We start from the raw sequence: 19,529 nt of genomic DNA on the forward strand, positions 1-19,529 counted from the left end.
GGATAACTCTTTGAACCACACTTTGGAGACCAGATTCATTTCTACCAAGTTAAAGTAATAGCAGTCTAAGCTAAAAAGGAAATTCCTCACAACTGAGGTAGTTACTAAGTATCAGCACATTTTCCAAGTTCTCACAAGGCAGCTTAGCTATTTACAACCCATTTCTCCTCATACATAAATGGAGCACCTTTTCAATTTCAGGTCTTCTGTGATTTGTTTAAAAAAAAAAACACTTACACACACCAGCCAGAATATGCCTATTTTATTAACATCATGCTTTAATAAATAACTGCATACTTCTAATAAAATTAAGCCTCTGTTTACAACAGCCCCCAATATTCCATGTTGACCATTCTTGAAGAATTTGGTGTGAAAAGCTGAATGAAATGTAGACCCTGAGCTATCAAGTAATTATGTTTCAATATAAAAATAGAGAATTAGTCTAACAACCGAAGATTCAACAGGAACACAAACCACCCCTCCGTGGGTGTTAGCTTCTGTGGCGTCGGAGATCTGGCTGCCGAACGCAGGAAGAGACTTGCAGGATCTTCCCTCTTTGAAGACTTTCTGGGAACTCCTTTTTAAAGGGAGCTGTTACATTCTCCTGGTTTTATAAGCTGTCATTTGGTAGGGATACAAGGAACGGGGCTGTCTTTGGCCTGGGCCAACAGCTCCGGCCTCTGCCAGATCCCCGTGCCTCCTCCCCCCACCGCCCCCGGAATCGTGGCTAAGGGTCACCACTAAGCTATTGTCTTCTGGGCTCGCTAGTCCCTCCCGTCCGCCTCCCAACAACGACAACACGTGAAAAAAGCCTGGACACCCAGATGGCCCCAAGGGGACTTCTTGGCTGACAGGGTAGCACGCAGCCGTGACCCACAGCAAGCCCTTTGCCTTTCTGATCGGATGGGCCTGGGGAAGACAACTCAAGCAGGACACTTTAGAAACCTTGTTTCACAAAAACGGGGATGCAAAACCAGACGCAAATGCACAGACGAGAAGTTTGCTGGAGTGCTGACAGCTATTTGGGGTGCCCAGACTGTACCCCGGATCTGGCTGGCCCCCAGACAGTTCCCTATTCTACATGGTGGGGTGTGAAATCTGGGATGCTGTAACAAAGGGGACCAAATGAGCTTCTTGGTCACTTTTTTCTGCCTTCGGGATAGGAAATCAAAGCAGGTCAGTGTGGACATGAAGACCAGCACACAGCGGCTTGCTAACTTGCCTGGATAAGACACAAAAAGACAAAAACCCACCCCCTAAACTACGTGCGAACGTGTGATAACTCAGACATCCTGAATGCCTTCTATATTTCTAGGGAGAGTGTACTGAAAAGGAATCTTCTTCTAAGTGGATTCTGCTCTAAGTATAAGCGGGTTCAAGAAACGGACCTGTGATCTTAGTTTATGTAATTCAGTTCAACCAAGACGGATATGGTCTGCAGTGTCTTCCAGGCCCCGGCTATCAGTGAAGTACAGCCTTCTTGCATTGATGCCTGAATCCAACCTACCAAGTGGCTCAGAAGCCCCCTTGTGCCTTCACATCCTGTCCTAACTTATTAAAAAAAAAAAAAAAAACAAAATCATATCCACTCCTCTCCAGAGAAGGCAACCCATCAATAGGGATAAATGGACATTTTACTGCTTGTTGGGCTTTTTTCTTTTAATAAGATAACATGATAAATAAACCTGCTTCTGTACAGCTATTTAATATTCAGAAATACGTACATGTTACATGCCAAGAAAGGACCCTGGTTTTCTTGTAAGAAACAAGGTGAGATCATCATTGAAGGAGGAAAAAAACCCCACAAACAAAAAGGAAAAAAACCAAACAAACAAGAGTGATAAAATCACAAATGCACAACTCACTACAGTTCTGTACCTACACTGTTAGCCACGTTTAACATGATTCGGGGGGAGCAGGAACCGCCTTTATACACACAAGTCCCTTTTCCCCACAAAACTGAATGAAAACACAAAGTCAGCATTTTTTAAACCAGTGGCCACATAGTAAAAACTGTACATCGTTGTCCATTCATTTAAAAAGCAAAGTCACTAGGATGGTATAAAAGTGATAACCGGTGCCTTTTTAACTTTTTGAAGAGAACTTTTTCTCTACGATTCAGAATTATCTCCACTCTCTCTGCATGACCAGGAGCAAGATGCAGAAGACAGCGAGAAGGTAGGGCTGTGCCCCGGCCAGGCCGCCAGCGCCGCTGGCCTTATCGTTGGCGCTCTTCCCGGAGTGGTCGGTTGCGTTGTACTCAAACTCCGAAGGGCACTGCTGATACTCACAACCACTTCCACTTCCCTCTCCACTGCTCTCATCACCTAGTTGAAAAAAAAAAAAAAAGGAACAGACATTTCATTCCACTTGTTCTCATCACACGGTGGACAGAACAAGGTGTAAGTTTCAAACCACAGGTGCTTACTGATATCAAAGAAGTCCACATCGTTCCCATTGTAAGCATTCTTCATTTTACTGGTCATAACCCGAAGAGCCATGATCTGGCGAAGGATCAGTATGTCTGGTTTGCTGGTGTCCACCTGGACCTCTGGATTACTGCCCTGGTTTGCTAAGCCATTTCCTGTCACTGCAAACAGGTATCTGAAATGGGGAATGACCCCGTTAAGATGATTAGTAAAGCTCAAAGTTGCCGAAGATCAGAGAATTCTGCCTTGAGTCTAGTATTCCCACTGAGTGCAATTCAGGGGAAAGTTGTCCCATTTCTTGTTTCTCCACTTTGACGGGGACGTTTTGGAAAGCTACCCCTTTTAACGGACGTAGGTGGATCAGAGTCAAGGGCCGATACAGTGGGGACTTAGGAAAGTTACTGGGTACGGAGGGTGGCTACGTAAGACATCACCCAAGAAGAGAATGAGGCCTTTGGGGGAACTGGAGCTTTAGGAGGCCAGACCGGGGGGCTGAGAACCATAGACATTAAAATCCTGGAAAGATGATGCTACCAGAACGCTGAGTTGCAGTCCTCGTGCTGGACCAGAGCCACCATTGCAGACTTCTGGTGCAGTACTCTCCGCAAACAGCCGGATGCCTTCCCAAGGCTTGCGGGGCAAAGCCTGTTCCTTAGAACATCTAGAAGCCAAGCATGCTATTGCTCCCTACCATCAAGTACTTCATGATGCCTCCGTCGAGTGACAACTGAGTGACCCCCATCTGAAAGGCCCGCAACCCCCCAGGCAGGTGGGAAGGGAGACTGCCACCCCACTTGCCCACGGCTCACCTGCTCTTGCCTTTCCCATTCCAGCAATCGTCCTCATTGCCGTTGCCAGCGGCCATCCTTTCATCGCTGCAAACGTTGCTGGGCAGAGAGGACCAGAACTTCTTGGCCTGTTTCAGCTTCTCCTTGACATCAGTAACCTCATGGGGGAGGGGGAGGGAAAGAGACCTCTGTAAAAACACGCAACAGCCTACACAAGTGTCTTCTGACATCTCTAAAGTAGCTCCAGAACGCTAGGCAGTTCCTTTTCAACTCGAGTGGCAAGAGAGAAATGCAGATCAAATTTATACAGAAAGAACAAACTCACTCCAATGAACTAACGGTTGGAATGCAGGCCCCGAGGGAGCGGCCCAGATCCACCGTCCACTCTCCCCCTTCTTTGCAGCTATCGTCTGATGCCCACCAGCCTCCGGGCCCCGCGGGATGAGAAGACTTTCCTCCTCTGGCTGCAGCGTCTATGCCGTTCCCTCTGCGCAACCGTGAGTGCCTGTCACCATGCCTCCCCCGGACCCCTAGCCCTGGCGACGCACGGCAAGCAGCTCTCTCCCACCTTCCCGCCATCCCAGCGCTCCCCGCACATCATCTCCACTCGTGAAGCCGGGGATGCCTGCTTCCCCTGCCGCACCGGGGGCTTCTTGAGAACGAGGCGGCATCCCATGGCTCTGCGCCTCCCTCTAACGGGCACAGTGATGGGCGCAGCGTAGATGCGCCGCGTTTCCCAACGACGTACGGACTTTATGAGCCAGAAAATGAGAGGCAGATTTATGGACAACCACATGCAATCTGCTTGGGAAGTTTCACCTGAAAGACCCGCACTTGATAGACTTCCAACTAAAACTGCATTTGGAGCAAATGCTTTCGGTTCTTTGTCATTAAACACGCCCGTTCCTGCGCCAAAGTGCTCACCAGTCGGTCCAAACTCGTGCCAGCCGCCGTGGTCGGGCGTTCCTCAGGGTGATATGGTCTGAAGCGAGCGCTGAAAGCCCCCTCGGAGATGGAACGGGAGGTCCGGCCGGCCGGGAGGGGTTTGGGGGGCCCACATCCCTGGAAAACCTGCATCGAAGCAAACATGGTCACGTTAGGGAAGGTGGGGGGAGGGGGAGGCTGGGAAGAAGCGTTGGGGGAAGGGCTCTGCCTCTCCTTGCCAGCTATCCTGCCTCCGTTACCTTCTGAGACACTTGCACGCTGTTCTCCTGCATATTCATTATAGCGTCGGAAATCTTCACGTCGATGGGATCCATGACCGATTCGATGTTGAAAGGACCCTCGAGCCTCTCTGCCACCATCAGCATCGAGTCTACCAGGACATTTGGGGAAAAACAATACAGCACAAAAAGTAAACCATGAGTTCGGCTGTGGGTCATCAGTCTGCTTATCTCACCCCGTCTTTGTTCTGGGGGGCAGGGGCTTAGGGAAGAAGGCACGTGTCTGATCAACTTAGGTTTTTACATCCGTTTCCACTAACACCAAGCTGCTAGCTCTCTAAAAGGTGAAATGGCCAGGTGGATGCTTTATTCCACAGAGAGGAAACCCAATCAGGACCATTCTATTACACTGATTATTCATTCTCTGCGTGTGTGTGTTGCTGGCTGTTGCTGTCAGGCTCTGCACAAGCTCCCGCAGACAAACTGCGGCCGGGGGCGCAACAACATGCCGCTTCTCCCAGTGACTTCCTGGGATCTTTTCATTTAGGTTCCATTTACAAGACTCAGAAACATAAATCCGTTAAAATCCTGGGATATCGTTTGCTTTCTTTCATTTTTTAAATGAAACCCTTTCAGCTCCTTGAGTGGACAGTTGGGAAGTACAAATGACAGTGTTCCGAGGAATTGTAATGACTTTTCAAATAATGAAAATGTGAAAGATGCAATTTTGTATTAAGATAAACTTCCCATTTCAAACACAAGGGCCTCGAGTTAAAGCAAAACATGTGCCTCTTTTCATTTGGGTGAGAAGACAACAGAAGTCCACAAAAAGCCCATGCTCCCAGTGGGAGTCTTTGTGGATGACTCTGCGAGTCACCCTGGCCTTCTGGAGGAGTCTAGAATGTTTCAGTACACGTTGAATCTCTTAAACAAAATATGCGGTACTTGTTTTTCTGCCGTACATGTTTGTGGGGATCATGAGGCTTCGTACTGTTGCCTGATATTTCCTGGTCAAAATTCGAGGAAACTGGAAATGAGGAAAAGGGTGCTTCACTCTGGACAAGCACTGAACTTTTCTACTTGTCCGCTCTCCTTTCAACTCTGGTGCTTAAGGCCTGGCGGGGAAGGCTCTTTAGGCCCACGTTATCCACAGTCTTCAGGTAGGGCGAGGATAGCTCCCAGAAAGGAGGGCTAATTTCCAGAAGCCTCTATGCCCTTCTCAGAGAAGACTGCAGGCCACCACCATCTTCTACCTCACCTTTCTGGTGCAAAGGACTTTGGGCAGCAGCCTGTCCATGAAACCCAATTTGATCATCAACCTTTCACCTTCCACCTAGAACAGACCCAGCACAACATCTGAAGGCACGGGGGTCATGTCACATACCACAAGCAGATTTCCCTGAAACGCACTTTTTTTGAAAAGCAGTCACAAATGAAGTTTCAGACTGCACTGCGGTAAGCACCAATAAAGTAACGCTTCCTACCTCTTAGTAAAGGCTGCCGGCATGAACATAGCATCGTACCAGAGGGGAAAATGCTTCTGATGGGCTAGCAAAGGGAGACTTTTGTAAACAAGCCGAGCACAGCTTCAACGTGTTCATCATTGTCAAAGCGTCAAGGACTGCCACGTACAGAAAGCGCGTTCTTTGCAGAGAAAGTCGCTTGCTCCAAATAAAAATATTATCAATAGACACATAATCAACATCCGAAATGCAGAGTTAGTTTAAGCAAGGGTGGGGGATGCAGCGCCTTTTGGAACTACTCGTTCCCCTACTGGTGAGGAAAGGCCGGATCACTAATGTGTTTGTGAAAGACTGAAAGGAAACATAAACCCGATTCTTCTGGCTGTTTGGCGTCTTTGTCAACTCTGGGAATGGAGGGAAGCCGGGCCTTTGTTGGGGCCGGTGCCATGGCGTCCTGCACGGGGCGGCTGAGGAATGCGCAGAGTGGCCCCCCCCCCCCCCACCGCTGGGGGGAGTCCCGCTTGGCTCTCAGTGCGGTCCTTCCCTACAAGGGGCCAGCCCGATCAGAAGCCCTGAGGGAGAGCCAAAGATGGTGGGTCCAGGCTAAAGGTCTCTTATTTCCGGGATATCTGACCGGGCCCTGCCTCCTACCGGCAGCCTTGACACCCCGACAGCCCAGCACAGAAGTCCTGCAGGCTGCAACGTGTGACACGAGTCAGGCTGGCTAGGCGTCAGGTGAAGGTTAAGGCAAACCACAGTACGTGACAGAAAGCAAGGTGCAACCGAGCAGCATTTAAGCTGGTCCGGAAACCGACTTCATCCCGGCCGACCTCTTATAAAACCAAGTCTGGGGTGTTCCACCTCTTTGGATCCATCTGGATCAAGGCTGGTAGCAATTCAAGAGAGGGAAAGGAGGACACAGCAGCGAGAAGGCAGATGTGGAAAACTGAGCCTGTCTCTTCGGGGGTCTGGTCCAGCCACAGGCTTTTGGCGCTCAGGCTATGGGCACAAGGTCATCCCGACCCGTCCACAGAGACTCCCCTTCACACCAGGCAAACTGAATCCTTTCCCGCTGTGCCGCCAGGATTCACAAGCCCTCATCTTCAGGCTCGAGACCCACTGGGAAAACAAAAGGCAGTTTCCCAACTTAACCTCAAGATCTGATTTTAAAGAAGTTGGGGGAAAAGCCCATCACCGTTCGTTAACTGCAGTCGTTTAAAGGGGAAAGAAAAATTCTTTGCGAAGGAAAAAAAAAAAACAAAAAAAAAATTAGAGCAGAGGCATGTAAATTGGGACTGAATTCTACAACCACAGAGCAAATTAAACCCTGGTGAAAATTCATAAAAAAGCAGTGGGGATTAACAATGTCTGTTACCCCTGGTCTGTGAGATCAGCTTATGGGACAGAAAGAATAAAATACCCATTAAAAATTAAGTTTAGATACAACTATATACCTCATCCTTCCAAGGAGGATCATTTCAAAGAACTGAGGAAAATGGATTCAGAAATCCTATCAATTTCCACTCGGGTTTAATTCTGTTTCTTGAAAGAGAACAAACATAGTTTTTAAAATTCTCAACAAGAACAACCACCGCAACTCACTCCTCCTTGCTTGAAAACATTAATTAAGTGAGCCACAGGGCAGTTTTGATTTGATGTGGATCTGCAAACTCTTTGGGAAAATGTTAAAAAAAAAAAAAAGAGCGCGAGAGAATTTGTATTTTAATACAATGAGTTCCAGTTTCTGCCAGACACGTTGGAACAAGAGAACAGTGCAAGGGACACGGCCCTCTGCACCTCACTCGTGATCAGTCTGTAGAAAGGCTGTCGCTCTGCGCTGTTTGTAGTGTATGGCGAATTCTCCTCCTTTGCCCGGAGAACGAGTACACTAGATGCTATAAAGTTAAAAGGCAAACCAACATTTACAAAAATGAATTTAGCAGAAGGGAACATCAAATTTGGCATCTGGGTTGTGGGGGTGAGGGTGGGATTGAAAATTGAAAACTGAAACATCAACTTCCGATCTGGAAATGCCATGAGCTTTTATTTCCCGGAGTGGGGGGAGGGAGGGAACGATTTTAAAGCCACAGTTTCTCCCATGGCTTCCTTCTGGGCACACTGGGCCATCCATGTGAGAGCCTCTGCTGCCTCTGGCTATCCTTTCACAGGTCTTCTCACTTTGAGCTATTCAGGCTACAATTGTGTTGAAGTGCTTAATATTCACATGTCTCTCTCTTTCCCCCCCTCCCCAGGTCAGTGTTCTCAAGAATCTGTTGGAGCCAATTTATTGATGCATTTTCTTTTTTTTTTTTTTAATTTTATTTATTCATTTGACAGAGAGAGAGACAGATCACAGGTAGGCAGACAGAGAGAGGAGGAAGCAGGCTCTCCGAGGAGCAAAGAGCCAGATGTGGGGCTTGATCCCAGGACCCTGGGATCATGACCTGAGCCGAAGGCAGAGGCTTTAACCCACTGAGCCACCCAGGCGCCCCTATTGATGCATTTTCAAACAGAGTTAATATGGTAATTAGTGCTCATGCAGACTAAAAAATAAAAAGCCTTCTCTCCCGAGTCCAATCCCTTGCCCCAGAGGTGCCAGCAAATTGCACACATGTTCCCATGACGTGAACAAGGAAGTGAAAAACAGGTGCTTATGTTCTGCAATTACGCAAACGTGACTGGGCGCTGGAGGAAGAGCCGAGTCTGTTTTGGGAGCCGTTGGTGTGTGTGTGCGCATGCACGTGTGTGTGTGTGCATGTGTGCGTGCGTGTGTGCCAGCACGGCGCCACTAGCACGGAGGACCAGGAGCCCCCATGCCCATCACGGAGCTTTCAGGACTAAGCTGTGCGTTAAGGGCACATCAACGAACTCGACGGCCAGACCCGTAAATGATCCTTCAATTGTCCTTTCCCACTGATGCTGATGAATCCTCTTGGAAAGCAGGCACCCCACGTACACTGCTGTCTGGATTCTGGATGTCAGGGAGCTGTGAGGATGCTCACCTCTAAAATGACTAAAGCAAAGGGGCCTCCGTGCTCACCAGAGCACTCAGGTTACTGTGAAATCCTCTGTGGAAAGAGAACCCCTAGATTCCCCCCCCCCCCCCAAGTCAGGTTTCACTTGGTTCAAACATCCAACGGGCATCGGACCACTATATAGAAGGTTCGGTCCTAGGGTGACAGGTGATTTCAAAGCTCAGTCAGTAATGGCCGTACTCCAGCATTTACAGGGACACAAGCCTATGATGTAACTAAAACAGACCTTTCGGGGGGAAATGCCAAAAAGTCACATTCTCCTTCTGATCGCTTGGTATTTGCGAGGCCTGAGGTCTACCATACCAGCACCATCAGTTCAAGGGAACACTTACCTGTAGAACGGTGCAAACTCCAAGTACACTTAGAACCTTGGCATGCCATAAATAAGGCACAGAAGAACTTTCATGGACGATAATTACAATATTCCCCGTGCCCGGAAGCTGAGCTCTCTCTGGCAACACAACTCCCTCCCTCACTCACCTATGAAATTGTTCCATTCAAAATCAAGATCGCCTTGGTGGGCCAGGCAGCCTCTCATGATGTTGGAGCAGTAGTTGTAACATGGCTTCACGCTCACAAGCCCCTCGCAGTGGGAGCAGTAGGTCATCTTGAGCAAGGCCTGGGTACACTGGGCTGTGGGATTGACCTAGTTTGGGGGAAGACAAATACAGTGGTGAGGCAGCAGTACCAGATCACCGTGACCTTGAAGGTTTGGCCATGAATTCGACTTAAGAATGAGTTGGGATGGATAACACCGAGCAGGCCTGGCCTGTTACTTGTAAGAGGCAGATTAGAGGGAAGGAAAGGGTATGCTGGGAAGGTGGGCGGGGAGAGAGGGAAGAAAACCACTTGACCGTTAATAACCCAAGGGCACACACTTCGCACCCGGGAGATGCCCATGCTCCCTCCATCTGCTCTGTCTCTCACGCACGCTCACTCTCACTCATTTTATGTGGCTCAATCGTTCTGAAGTCCTCGTACACACACGGTTCCAGGATCAGCCAGGAGACACAGGAGGAGAGACGACCTTCTCCTGCCCACCGACCTTCTCCTGCCCACCGTGCATGGCCTGCTGTGGCCTCTACTGCTGGTGTCTGCCTTGGACACTTAGCTCCCCCACTGAGGTGTAGCAGAGTCCCTAGGGTGTGCTCCCTTCGGCACCAGTAGCTGTGCTGAAGGCAAAACTCAATGTCTTCTGCGGGCAAGAACGTGAATAGAGGGCGCCTGGGTGGCTCAGTGGGTTAAGCCTCTGCCTTCAGCTCAGGTCATGATCCCAGGACCCAGGGATCGAGCCCCATATCAGGCTCTCTGCTCCTCAGGAAGCCTGCTTCCTCCTCTCTCTCTGCCTGCCTCTCTGACTACTTGTGATCTGTCTGTCAAATAAATAAAATCTTTTTTTTAAAAAAAAGAACAAGAATACACTTAAACTTGGGCTGAGGGGAAGGCCTCCTGAGGCCTGGGAACAGTAAAGCAGAGTGGTCAGGCAACACTCAACGGAAGAGAGAAGGCTTCGGTTACACTGGGGAGAAAGGGTTGGGTCTAACTGGCCAGCTGAAGGGAGACCACCTCCACTAGGGAGAAGGCCAAGTGCCTGGGGTTGGCTGCCCAGGAAGGACTGTGTGCGTGGCCAGGACTGAAAGGCACACCAAGACCAGGCAGAAACAGAGACTACTGGGCAGCTCACGAGGAAGGGAAACAGCAAGGGTAAAAGTGGTACTGGCCACCCTCCACGGAGAAATGAGACTTCGTGTCCTCCTCCGCCTCTCTCCAGGGACACTGTCTGAGGCACACAGGAGCGCGGGCCACCTGTCCTGCATCTTCATCAGTGCTGAGAAAGGACGGTAGCCAGCCATCACGCACCCCGCAGCTACCCCCGGGTTCCCGCCCTCCTGTTCTTTCCGCCCCGCCCTCTGCTTTCCCAGTCGCTGCTATCAGAGGATTAGTGCGTTCCTCTCCCATCAGTACCAACCAGGGCCCTGAGCAAACCTCTGAAAGCAGATACCCGGCAGGGAACAGATGCTGGGATGAACTTCACCTGCCACCGAGTGTGACTTGGGACACCGCTTATCAACACTACCCTTCGGAACAGGAACAAGGGATTAGAACTGTCAGGAGGAAACCTGAACACCATTGGGCTCCTATCTGATGGACACACACCCCCGCCTCTTATCCCCACCAGAACGCTGGCCTGAAGCCGGGCAGGGCAGGAGCCTCCAACAGCAAGGCGCTAATTGTGTAGGTCAAAGTCAACATCCCCTCCCAAGGAGGAGGACTTTGCCAGCTGCAGTTTGAACCCAGGCCCAAATGAGTCCTTTCCACTGTGCTTTAATGGGCAGTGAAATCTTGGCTACCTGATACCCTGAGGGGATGGCCAGTCAGGAGGGCTAGATTTTCTGGATAACTAAAAGTTCACTCTTTTAAAGTCACCAGTAGTTAGGACTTCAACACCTGCCCGTCCCACCCCCTCAGTTTACGGAGGAGCACACAAGCCTAGAGGGAGGAGGCGGCTGGAGAAGCCCAGGAGCACAGAAGTCAGGGTAGGAAGGGGCCTTAGAGGTCACACCGTATGACTCTCACATTTAAGAGATGAGAAAAGCGAGGCCACACATTTCCCAGACAGATCACGTTTCCCTGCCTTCTTCAGCACAGGCTGTGAAACTCTCATCTTGGGCACACTTGTTTTCCCGTCCATTGCTAGGGTTCGGGTCCACACTGACCATACTGCTAACCGGCTGGATTTCAGAGAGGTGAAGAGTTAGTGGGTAAATGCCTACGAGAAATCGGAGAAGAGTCCACGGCATTTGTTGGATACTCTGCTTCAGCAGAAACCATGCCCTACTACAGAAACATGAACAAAGCTCAAGTGTCAACAACTAGTCACTGAGCATCTATCTCGTGTTGGGGATTATTCTGGAATGTACTTGTGATTAGGTAGCAGGCAGGAATCTCTGTATTAGAGCAGGGAACCTGCTCTCGAAAGCACAAACACATTCCAAAATGGTATGGGCCTGTAGGAAATAAGCAAAAAATCTAAAATCATGATAGTTTTACTCAACAAATGCGCCACTCCCCCCTCCCCCTGCCGGCTTTCTTTTCTTAACTCTTCATGGTCCGTTCTATTCTTTGTTCCACTCTAAGTCAAATCTGTGTTGCAGCAGGCCCAGTTTACTACACAGGGAGGTGTCTGCTCAAGGTTTACAGACGGGGACCAGACAAAATGACACAGTAGAGTTTTATTAAAGGAAGATTATGAAACTGGGTTTGGCAGACGGTTTCCACTTCGTTCGCCGGCTAAGTACCGGCTGGTGCGCTGCATGTGACCGGTTGTCTAACTACTAAAAACGATCATGAAGAACTCAGCTATAACACGGTATGGAAATACTAAATGCCGGAACTGAGAAGAGAGATTTGCAAGTTCTAAGAAAACAGCCATGGGCGAGGACATGCACAATACCCAGCTGGAGAAAATCAGACCACTACCTACAGCACTATGCATGACTTCCCATTATTCAGACTTGGGAAACAAGACCCTTACCCTTGTGTGGGAATGAGGCTCTGGTACAGAGAAGCGTTGTGGTTTTTGTTTGTTTTTAAAATTTTAGTAGAGAAAGAGCAAGCATAAGTGAGGGGGAGGGGCAGAGGGAAAGAGAGAAGCAGGCTCCCTGCTCAACTGACTGAGCCACCCACGTGCCCCTGGAGAATGATTTTAACGCAGTCAGGAAATAGAAAGAAAAAGGGGTCCCCTGTGATGTTCACCCCCAAGATGTACCAATAACGTGACCACCCCCAGGCCTTAGGTCCAGGTCCCCACTCTCATGGAGCCAGCCAAGCTCAGGATGGCGAACCCAGGATGCCAGGACCACTTCTCCCTTTTGGCTCTGGAGTACCCAGTGGAGAAACAAAATGGTTGCTCATCTTTTGGAATCCTCAAGGGCTTCATTCTGGGGCTTTATTTATTTTGAAAAGAAACTCAAGCTCAGGGGCACGTGGGTGGCTCAGTCAGCTGAGCATCTGCCTTCAGCTCAGTTCATGAGCCCGGGGTCCTGGGATCGAGGCCTATGTCAGGCTCCCTGCTCAGCGGGAGTCTGCTTCTCCCTCTGCCTCTGTCTCTCCTCCCACCCGTTTGCAAGCTCTCTCTCAAATAAATACAAACCCTTAAAAAATTAGAAATTAAAAAAAAGAAACTCAAGTTCATTCACAATCTCACTCCCTCGTAAGCCTCAAAATCAATTGTTGCAGTCCCTAAGTAACTTACTAAAGTACATGTATGTGGGGCCCCAAATCCAAGTGGTAGATCCTGCACGTGGGGATTAACACAAGGGGCAACTATACTCCAAGGTCGCCTCTTAATCGTCAGTTGTACACTGATGCTCTGTGGCCCAACGTGCCGCTTAAAATGTTCAACATATATAGTCCTTTGTGCTACAGCTCTTGCCTAACATTTGAGGTCTTCCTTCTGTTCAGAAGCCTCTGTTGAGCCCCAATGCCAGTAGGATTGGGAGTGAGGGGGGGTTATGAGTACTTTGCTAAAAGGTACATGTTTTCAGACCTCTCTTACAGAGTAGTTATTTCTCTAAATGACATCTAGAAAGAAAGGAGCTTTGCTGTGCTCTACACTCCTCCCTTCCCCCTTTGAACCACTAACACAAAGAATGGATCCGTGGTCTCAGGAAAAAATGTTTACTTTGCTTCTATGGTTTCACGATCATGAAGAATCTTCATGTCAAAACCAAAGAGAAGGATATTCTACGTCAGAATTGCCTGTTTACTGAGAGCTTCTATTGATTTTATTGATATATGATAGCTAAAGCGAAGTTACTATGTGCCAGGTTCTCTTCTAAGTACTTTGCATGTATTAACTCATTTAAGCCTCCCGATAATCACGTGAGAGGCATATTATCATTTCATTTCACACATGAGAAAGCAGGGGTCAAAGAGATTAAGGGACTCACAGGAGATCTTCAAGGACAGGGCCAAGATTTGAATGTGGCCATTTTGGTTCTGGAGCCCACACACTCGGCTTCCTTGATGTGTATCAGAATGGCTTCCTTGAGTAACTGCACTTCAGGAACAATGAAAAGAAACTCGAGGGCAGCACATGGAACCTGGTCCTTCTCTGTAGGGACCCAGAGCTAGCACAGGGGAGCCACACACAGCGAACGCTCAGCTATGAGGCTGGATGGTTTTCTGGCAAGAATTTGCGGTTTTCAAATTTAGTGACCAAATGAAATCATTTATATGTTGGAGGGCAAGTTAGGATTCACCCACATGGAGGATGTGCTTGACTAGACCCCTTGGATGAGATGACATACTGTTTAATGAACGACAAGGACTTACTCAGCCAATGCTCTATCTTCACAATGGGTCGAGGTACCACAGGGGCGAGGAAAAAAAAAAAAAAAAATATATATATATATATACACACCACCCACCGGCTTCTGCTCACAGAGAATTCAAAAGCTCCAGTAAACACTGCTGCCCAGGGTGGAAAAAAAAAAGAGCTCACTGAAACAAACAAAAATGCCAGCAAACAATACACCCATCTCACCAAAGTTTTAACATTTTGAAAGAACTGGGGCTAAATGTAGCAGAGGTGATTAATTTCTACTAAAAAGTGGGGTGTTATGTAAGAAAAGGGGTTTGACATTATTTATGTAAGAATGAAGTGGTTTCACTTGTTTAGTTTGGGGGGACAGTACGGTGGAAACAGGATATCCTCTGGACTCAATACTTCTCTATGTCCTCAAATCAAAATCTATCTGAGTTACTGACCCATAATGACAAGATATTAACAGCCAATCTCCAAGTCTTCTAAAATCCTGCAAGACGGATCAAGGTCCTTCTAAACATTAAAGTGCCTTATGATTTTAGGAGGCTGTCCGTGTTTCATGGTTAAAAAAAAAAAAAAGTCAGTAGGAGTGTGGGGGGTGCAGAGGGAAGAATCCTCATTTCCCTTTTGTAAGACACTCATTCCTGCCCCCCAATATACATCTGACATTGACATCTGCACACCATTTCTGCAGAAAAGTTTCCTTCCCAAAGACTTTTTCCCAAAGTCCCAAAGACTTTTAATATAGATTGAGACTTTTTACTCAATAACCTGCATTTTCCAACCACCACATTGAAAACTACTGCAAGCGGCCTGGAAAAGGAAACTGCTGGAGAAGACGTCTTCGTACGGCCTGTTGTTCATTTCGGTCATTCCGAACGAGCCCTAAGCCACACTGCGCAGGGACGGCGGTCAACACGCTGCACTCAAGTTAAAAACACATTTCCTTTTAGTTTATTCCAGTCCCTAACATACGTTTGCTGCAACATTTTTTTGGTCTGCAAAGTCAATCGCACCAAACAAACAAAAAAGACCTAGATTTAGCACCCAATAAAAATAAGGGAAAATATTTCCCAAAATTATGGGGAAAAAAAAGATAGGGAACCCAAACATGCTGTGAGATGTGATGCGTTTATTCAACAACTTCCTAGGATTTTGTTTTTTTTTTTTTTTAAGATGTTATTTATTTATTTGAGAGCGAGACAGAGAAAGAGTGAGCAAGCGAGCAGGCAGAGGGAGAGGGAGAAGCAGGTTTCCCACCGAACAGGGAGCCCGAAGCGGGGCTCGATCCCAGGACCCTGGGATCCTGACCTGAGCCAAAGGCAGAGGCTTAACCAGATGCTTAACTGACTGAGCCACCCATGTGCCCCAACAGCTTCCCAGTTTGAATTCGCTGCACACACATGAAGAAAGAAGGATGAGATGTTCCTAGTGCCCTGATAACAGAATTTTAAAGACATAAAAAAGTATGTGGAACAAACCAGGGCCCGTTCAGGAGTATTTGTCCATGTGCTGTAGATAAAACAGAAGAATCCTTATATTAACCTCCCTGCAGAGATTTTTGTCCTGAGAGCATGCTGTCTCAAGTCCTTAACCCTTTCCACAGGGTCCTCCCGGCCCCCACTTCCTCCCCACTATCAGTCAGAGTCCCACCTTCCTCTTCTGGTTGTCTAAGGTTGTGAGTGTAAACAAATACTCAGGGTTGAACAAGCGTCTACACCCAGCTTCTTAAAAGCTTTTTGGATAGAACTTTATTACAATTTACATTCATAATGATGCAGGAAATGGCAAAATAACTTGTGCAGTACTCTTGTAGGTGTTGGGGCACTGTGAACAGTCGGGATCAAAGGGCGGCTGGCGGGGGGAATGGAAATTGTTCTCGAGGCAGGACAATCATTTAGACATCACAATGGTAAGGAACTGCTTTCTAATTATAGCCCCTGGAGTTTGGGGTGGGGGTGTAGACATAGTCCCATTATGTCAATGTTCACTGAAACCATGAGAATGCAAGTCTCTTTGGCACAGGAGCTATTCATTTTCATGGTGCATGGAACCACTCGTGCATTCTTCAACGACCACAACAGACTTCACCCTTCGAGGCAAAACTGCTGCTACAGCAGGTAAATACGCACTGCATCGTGAACCATGGCAAATAACGCAGGGCTAAGTCATACAGAGACGTAGAGTGCCAGGGTGCTCTTGAACCATTTGTTGCTCATTAAAAGGACTTTTCTGTAGTTGCAATGGTAGAGCTCAGTGGAGTAAGCTGCAGTCACTCCATGTTTGGGCCCAAAAAATCTGAAGCAAGGCAAGGATACTTGGACTGAGCCATGACTCTCCCTTGAAGTTAAGCTTAACTTACTGGTGCTAATGGCCTTTAAAAGGCTTAGTGATAATCAAGTCATTGCTCAGCATTTAACTACAACCCTTGTGTGGCAAAAGTAAGCTGGAAAAACAGGGCATCCACTTCCAAAGAGAAAGTGGGAACATGTCTGAGTTAAGTATGCGGTAACTACACCCAAGACCCAGTGCTTCTCATACTTGACTTTCAGAGACATCTTTGTAGATGAGGCGGGTGAGGTGACTGTCTTTAACGTTCTCCACTCTGACTGGTCTTTTCCAAGCCCAAGGTACTTCATTCTACTTGACACCAAAAGAAGGAATGTCCAGTTCTTGAGTTGCTCCAGTCCTGCCTGCAGACAACCCTTGGACAGCAACTGCAGACTTTGTTTCCAACATGCACAACTTGAAATAAGGTTTTGATAGTCGGATCATTTACTGTCTTCCCCATACCACTGTATCTTAAATTAAAATCTATTTGGTAGTCATACTCCAGAAATTAACGTTAGTAAGTATTTTCTCAAATATCCAAGAGGTCCTTATGTAATTCTAGCCAGAAACATTGCATAGACGAGAGATTTTTCAATAATTTGTGTTTTAACTCCTTTAGAAATTGACCTAATGCCTGAGTATCTTATCCTTGTGTCATTTAGATAGCATGACCCAACTTAGTTGGACGGTTTGCTTTCAAATTAGTCCTTAACTCTAGCAGCAGCTCAGTAGGGAAGCAAAATAGTACTAAAAAGTTTCCAGTTACAAATTCAACTTTTCGAGTAGACATAAAAGAGTATTTTTAACTAAACAATTGGCAAGCAATGTTTACTCCAAGTAAATTAAGGCTTATAGCTTGTATTCATCGTATTCTCATGTAACTACGCAAACATCTCTTACGCAGATATGAGAAAATACAATGAACATAGACTACAGATCAATTCTGAAGCAAATTTGGGGTTATATTTAGAAAGGAACTTTCTCAAACAACTTAACAATACTAAGGTACACAGGAAATCTCTTGCAAAAAAAAAAAAATTCATACCAGAAAAAACACCAGAAATTGTGACTCTTTTGTTCTGAGTCACATACTCTTTATTGTATAGTTAAGGGGGTTTGAATCTTACATACAAAAGCCAAACTTACGGGTTTCCCACCATGAATTCTGAGAACCATGTCAAGAAGAATGGGACACGGGGAAGCCACAACTGCTCCCTTCTCCCTACCCTGGGAGGTGGGGTAGGATGGACAACATCAAGCCTTCTAAGCCCTTGACTTTCTAAATCTGCAGTGAGGGGACCTGAGTGGCTCAGTTGGTTGAGTGACTGCCTTCGGCTCAGGTCATGATCCTGGAGTCAGGGGGTCTGTTTCTCCCTCTGATCTCCCACCTCTCATGCTCGCTCTCTCTAATAAATAAAATCTTTAAAAAATAAAATAAAAATAAATAAACCTGCAACGAAGGGTCTCTAAATCACTTCCTTGTTTCATCTACTGCCTTCTAGCATGAGCTGGAGCTTCTGGAACCTCAGCTCTCTGACGGGGGCTCCTAGCAAAGTGAAGTGAACCAGACTTCTGCTGGCTTGGTCTCCTCTTCCCAAGAATTGAAAGAGGGATGGCTAATGGAAAGCAACCATTTTTCAGATGCTTGCAAAGGACGTTCTACTTCATGCCTTTCTCGTTGGCTCAAGTGTCTGCATGCACACACACACACACACACACACACACACTCTCATTCAAAGCACACACAGCCCTGCCTCCCTGCCTGTTCAGCTGAGGATGAACAGAAGGACTTGTTGGTGTGTTAGGTGAGCTACCAGGTAAATAACTGCGCCTTGTTTCAGGGCTCTGAGATGAGCATCTGGAAGATTCATGACTGCTGAGGTTGGCCGAAGTTCAGGAATCAGATTATTCCTTTAATTACAACCATCACCGCTCCCCTCGCCCCCGCCGGCGACTTGCTCTCACCCACCATTTATAAGGAGAGTATCAGGAGGAAAAGGAAGTCAACAAGAACATGTTGGAAAGAACTGCCGTTCCCTGAGAGTTCAGGTGCCTGGAGATGAGAGGGAATACACAGACCTGCTAGAATGAAGGCGACCAATCAGCTAAGCCTCCTTTCTCACCCAGTCCTGGGATGGAACATCCTAGAAACACCTACTTCTGACGGTACACGATTCTTTAGAATCTCACCTTCACTGGGCTAACCTCGAAGTTTCCCCTCTAACTAGGATAACCCGGAAGCCTGGTCTGCTCAAGGCAGCCCTGGTTCCTTCAAATGTAGCAGCACGTGCTGTTTTGGCGGGACTGCTAATAAGCACCTTGCAGTTTAGACAGCAAGCATCCTGGTTTGGACCATACATTCCATGGTCACCCGAACTCTAAACGAACTCTCTCATAGGCCATCAGAGTGATATTCCAGTTGTCTGACCACTCCCTTCAGGCCTCAAAACAAGGAGCTGCTTGTCCTTCGTCTGCAAGTTTTTGAGCGAAGAGATTACAATCTGGCTTTTCCTTTGAGGGCTGAAATGTAACAGCACCAAGATCAGTCTTCCTAAGGTAACCTGCCCCAGATGACTGTTTCTTTGCTGGTATCAACTCACGGAAGGGTAGAGGAAGAAAGGTCTTCAGGAAGTTTTTGAATTTCATTTTTTTTCTGGGGAAGCAGGGAGAACTTTTCCTCCCTTGAAATCTTGCTCAAAACTCTACTTTGAGGGGCACCTGGGTGGCTCAAGCAGTTAAGTGTCCAATTCTTGATCTGGGCTCAGGTCATGATCTCAGGGTGGTGAGATCGAGCCCTGTGCCGGGCTCCACACTCGCAGGGAGTCTGGTCTAGAGTCTCTCTCCCTCCCCCTGCTTGATTTCTCACACTCTCTCAAAATAAATAACATCTTAAAAACAAAACAAAATAAAACCACCCTCTACTTTGAAAAGCGAGAAAAGCAAAGCTTCTCCGGTGCAGCTAGGAGGGAAAGGCACAGAGGCGGAGTCTCT

General features: G+C 47.5%; 1 protein-coding gene across 1 annotated transcript in view; it reads right to left on the reverse strand.

Moving 5' to 3' along the window:
* Positions 1 to 247: 247 nt before the first annotated feature.
* The window catches only part of GPC4 (glypican 4), a 106,872-nt gene continuing 87,590 nt past the window's right edge, over positions 248 to 19,529 (reverse strand). The window contains exons 4-9 of the mRNA XM_045996015.1: positions 9,359 to 9,524; positions 4,402 to 4,532; positions 4,142 to 4,288; positions 3,239 to 3,375; positions 2,429 to 2,604; positions 248 to 2,327 (exon numbers count right to left, since the gene is read on the reverse strand). Coding sequence (XP_045851971.1) covers positions 2,125 to 2,327; positions 2,429 to 2,604; positions 3,239 to 3,375; positions 4,142 to 4,288; positions 4,402 to 4,532; positions 9,359 to 9,524 — 960 coding nt within the window. The 3' untranslated portion in view covers positions 248 to 2,124. The remainder of the gene's footprint in view (positions 2,328 to 2,428; positions 2,605 to 3,238; positions 3,376 to 4,141; positions 4,289 to 4,401; positions 4,533 to 9,358; positions 9,525 to 19,529) is intronic.

Source organism: Meles meles, chromosome X, assembly GCF_922984935.1.
Source record: "Meles meles chromosome X, mMelMel3.1 paternal haplotype, whole genome shotgun sequence".
Classification (NCBI taxonomy): Eukaryota; Metazoa; Chordata; class Mammalia; order Carnivora; family Mustelidae; genus Meles; species Meles meles.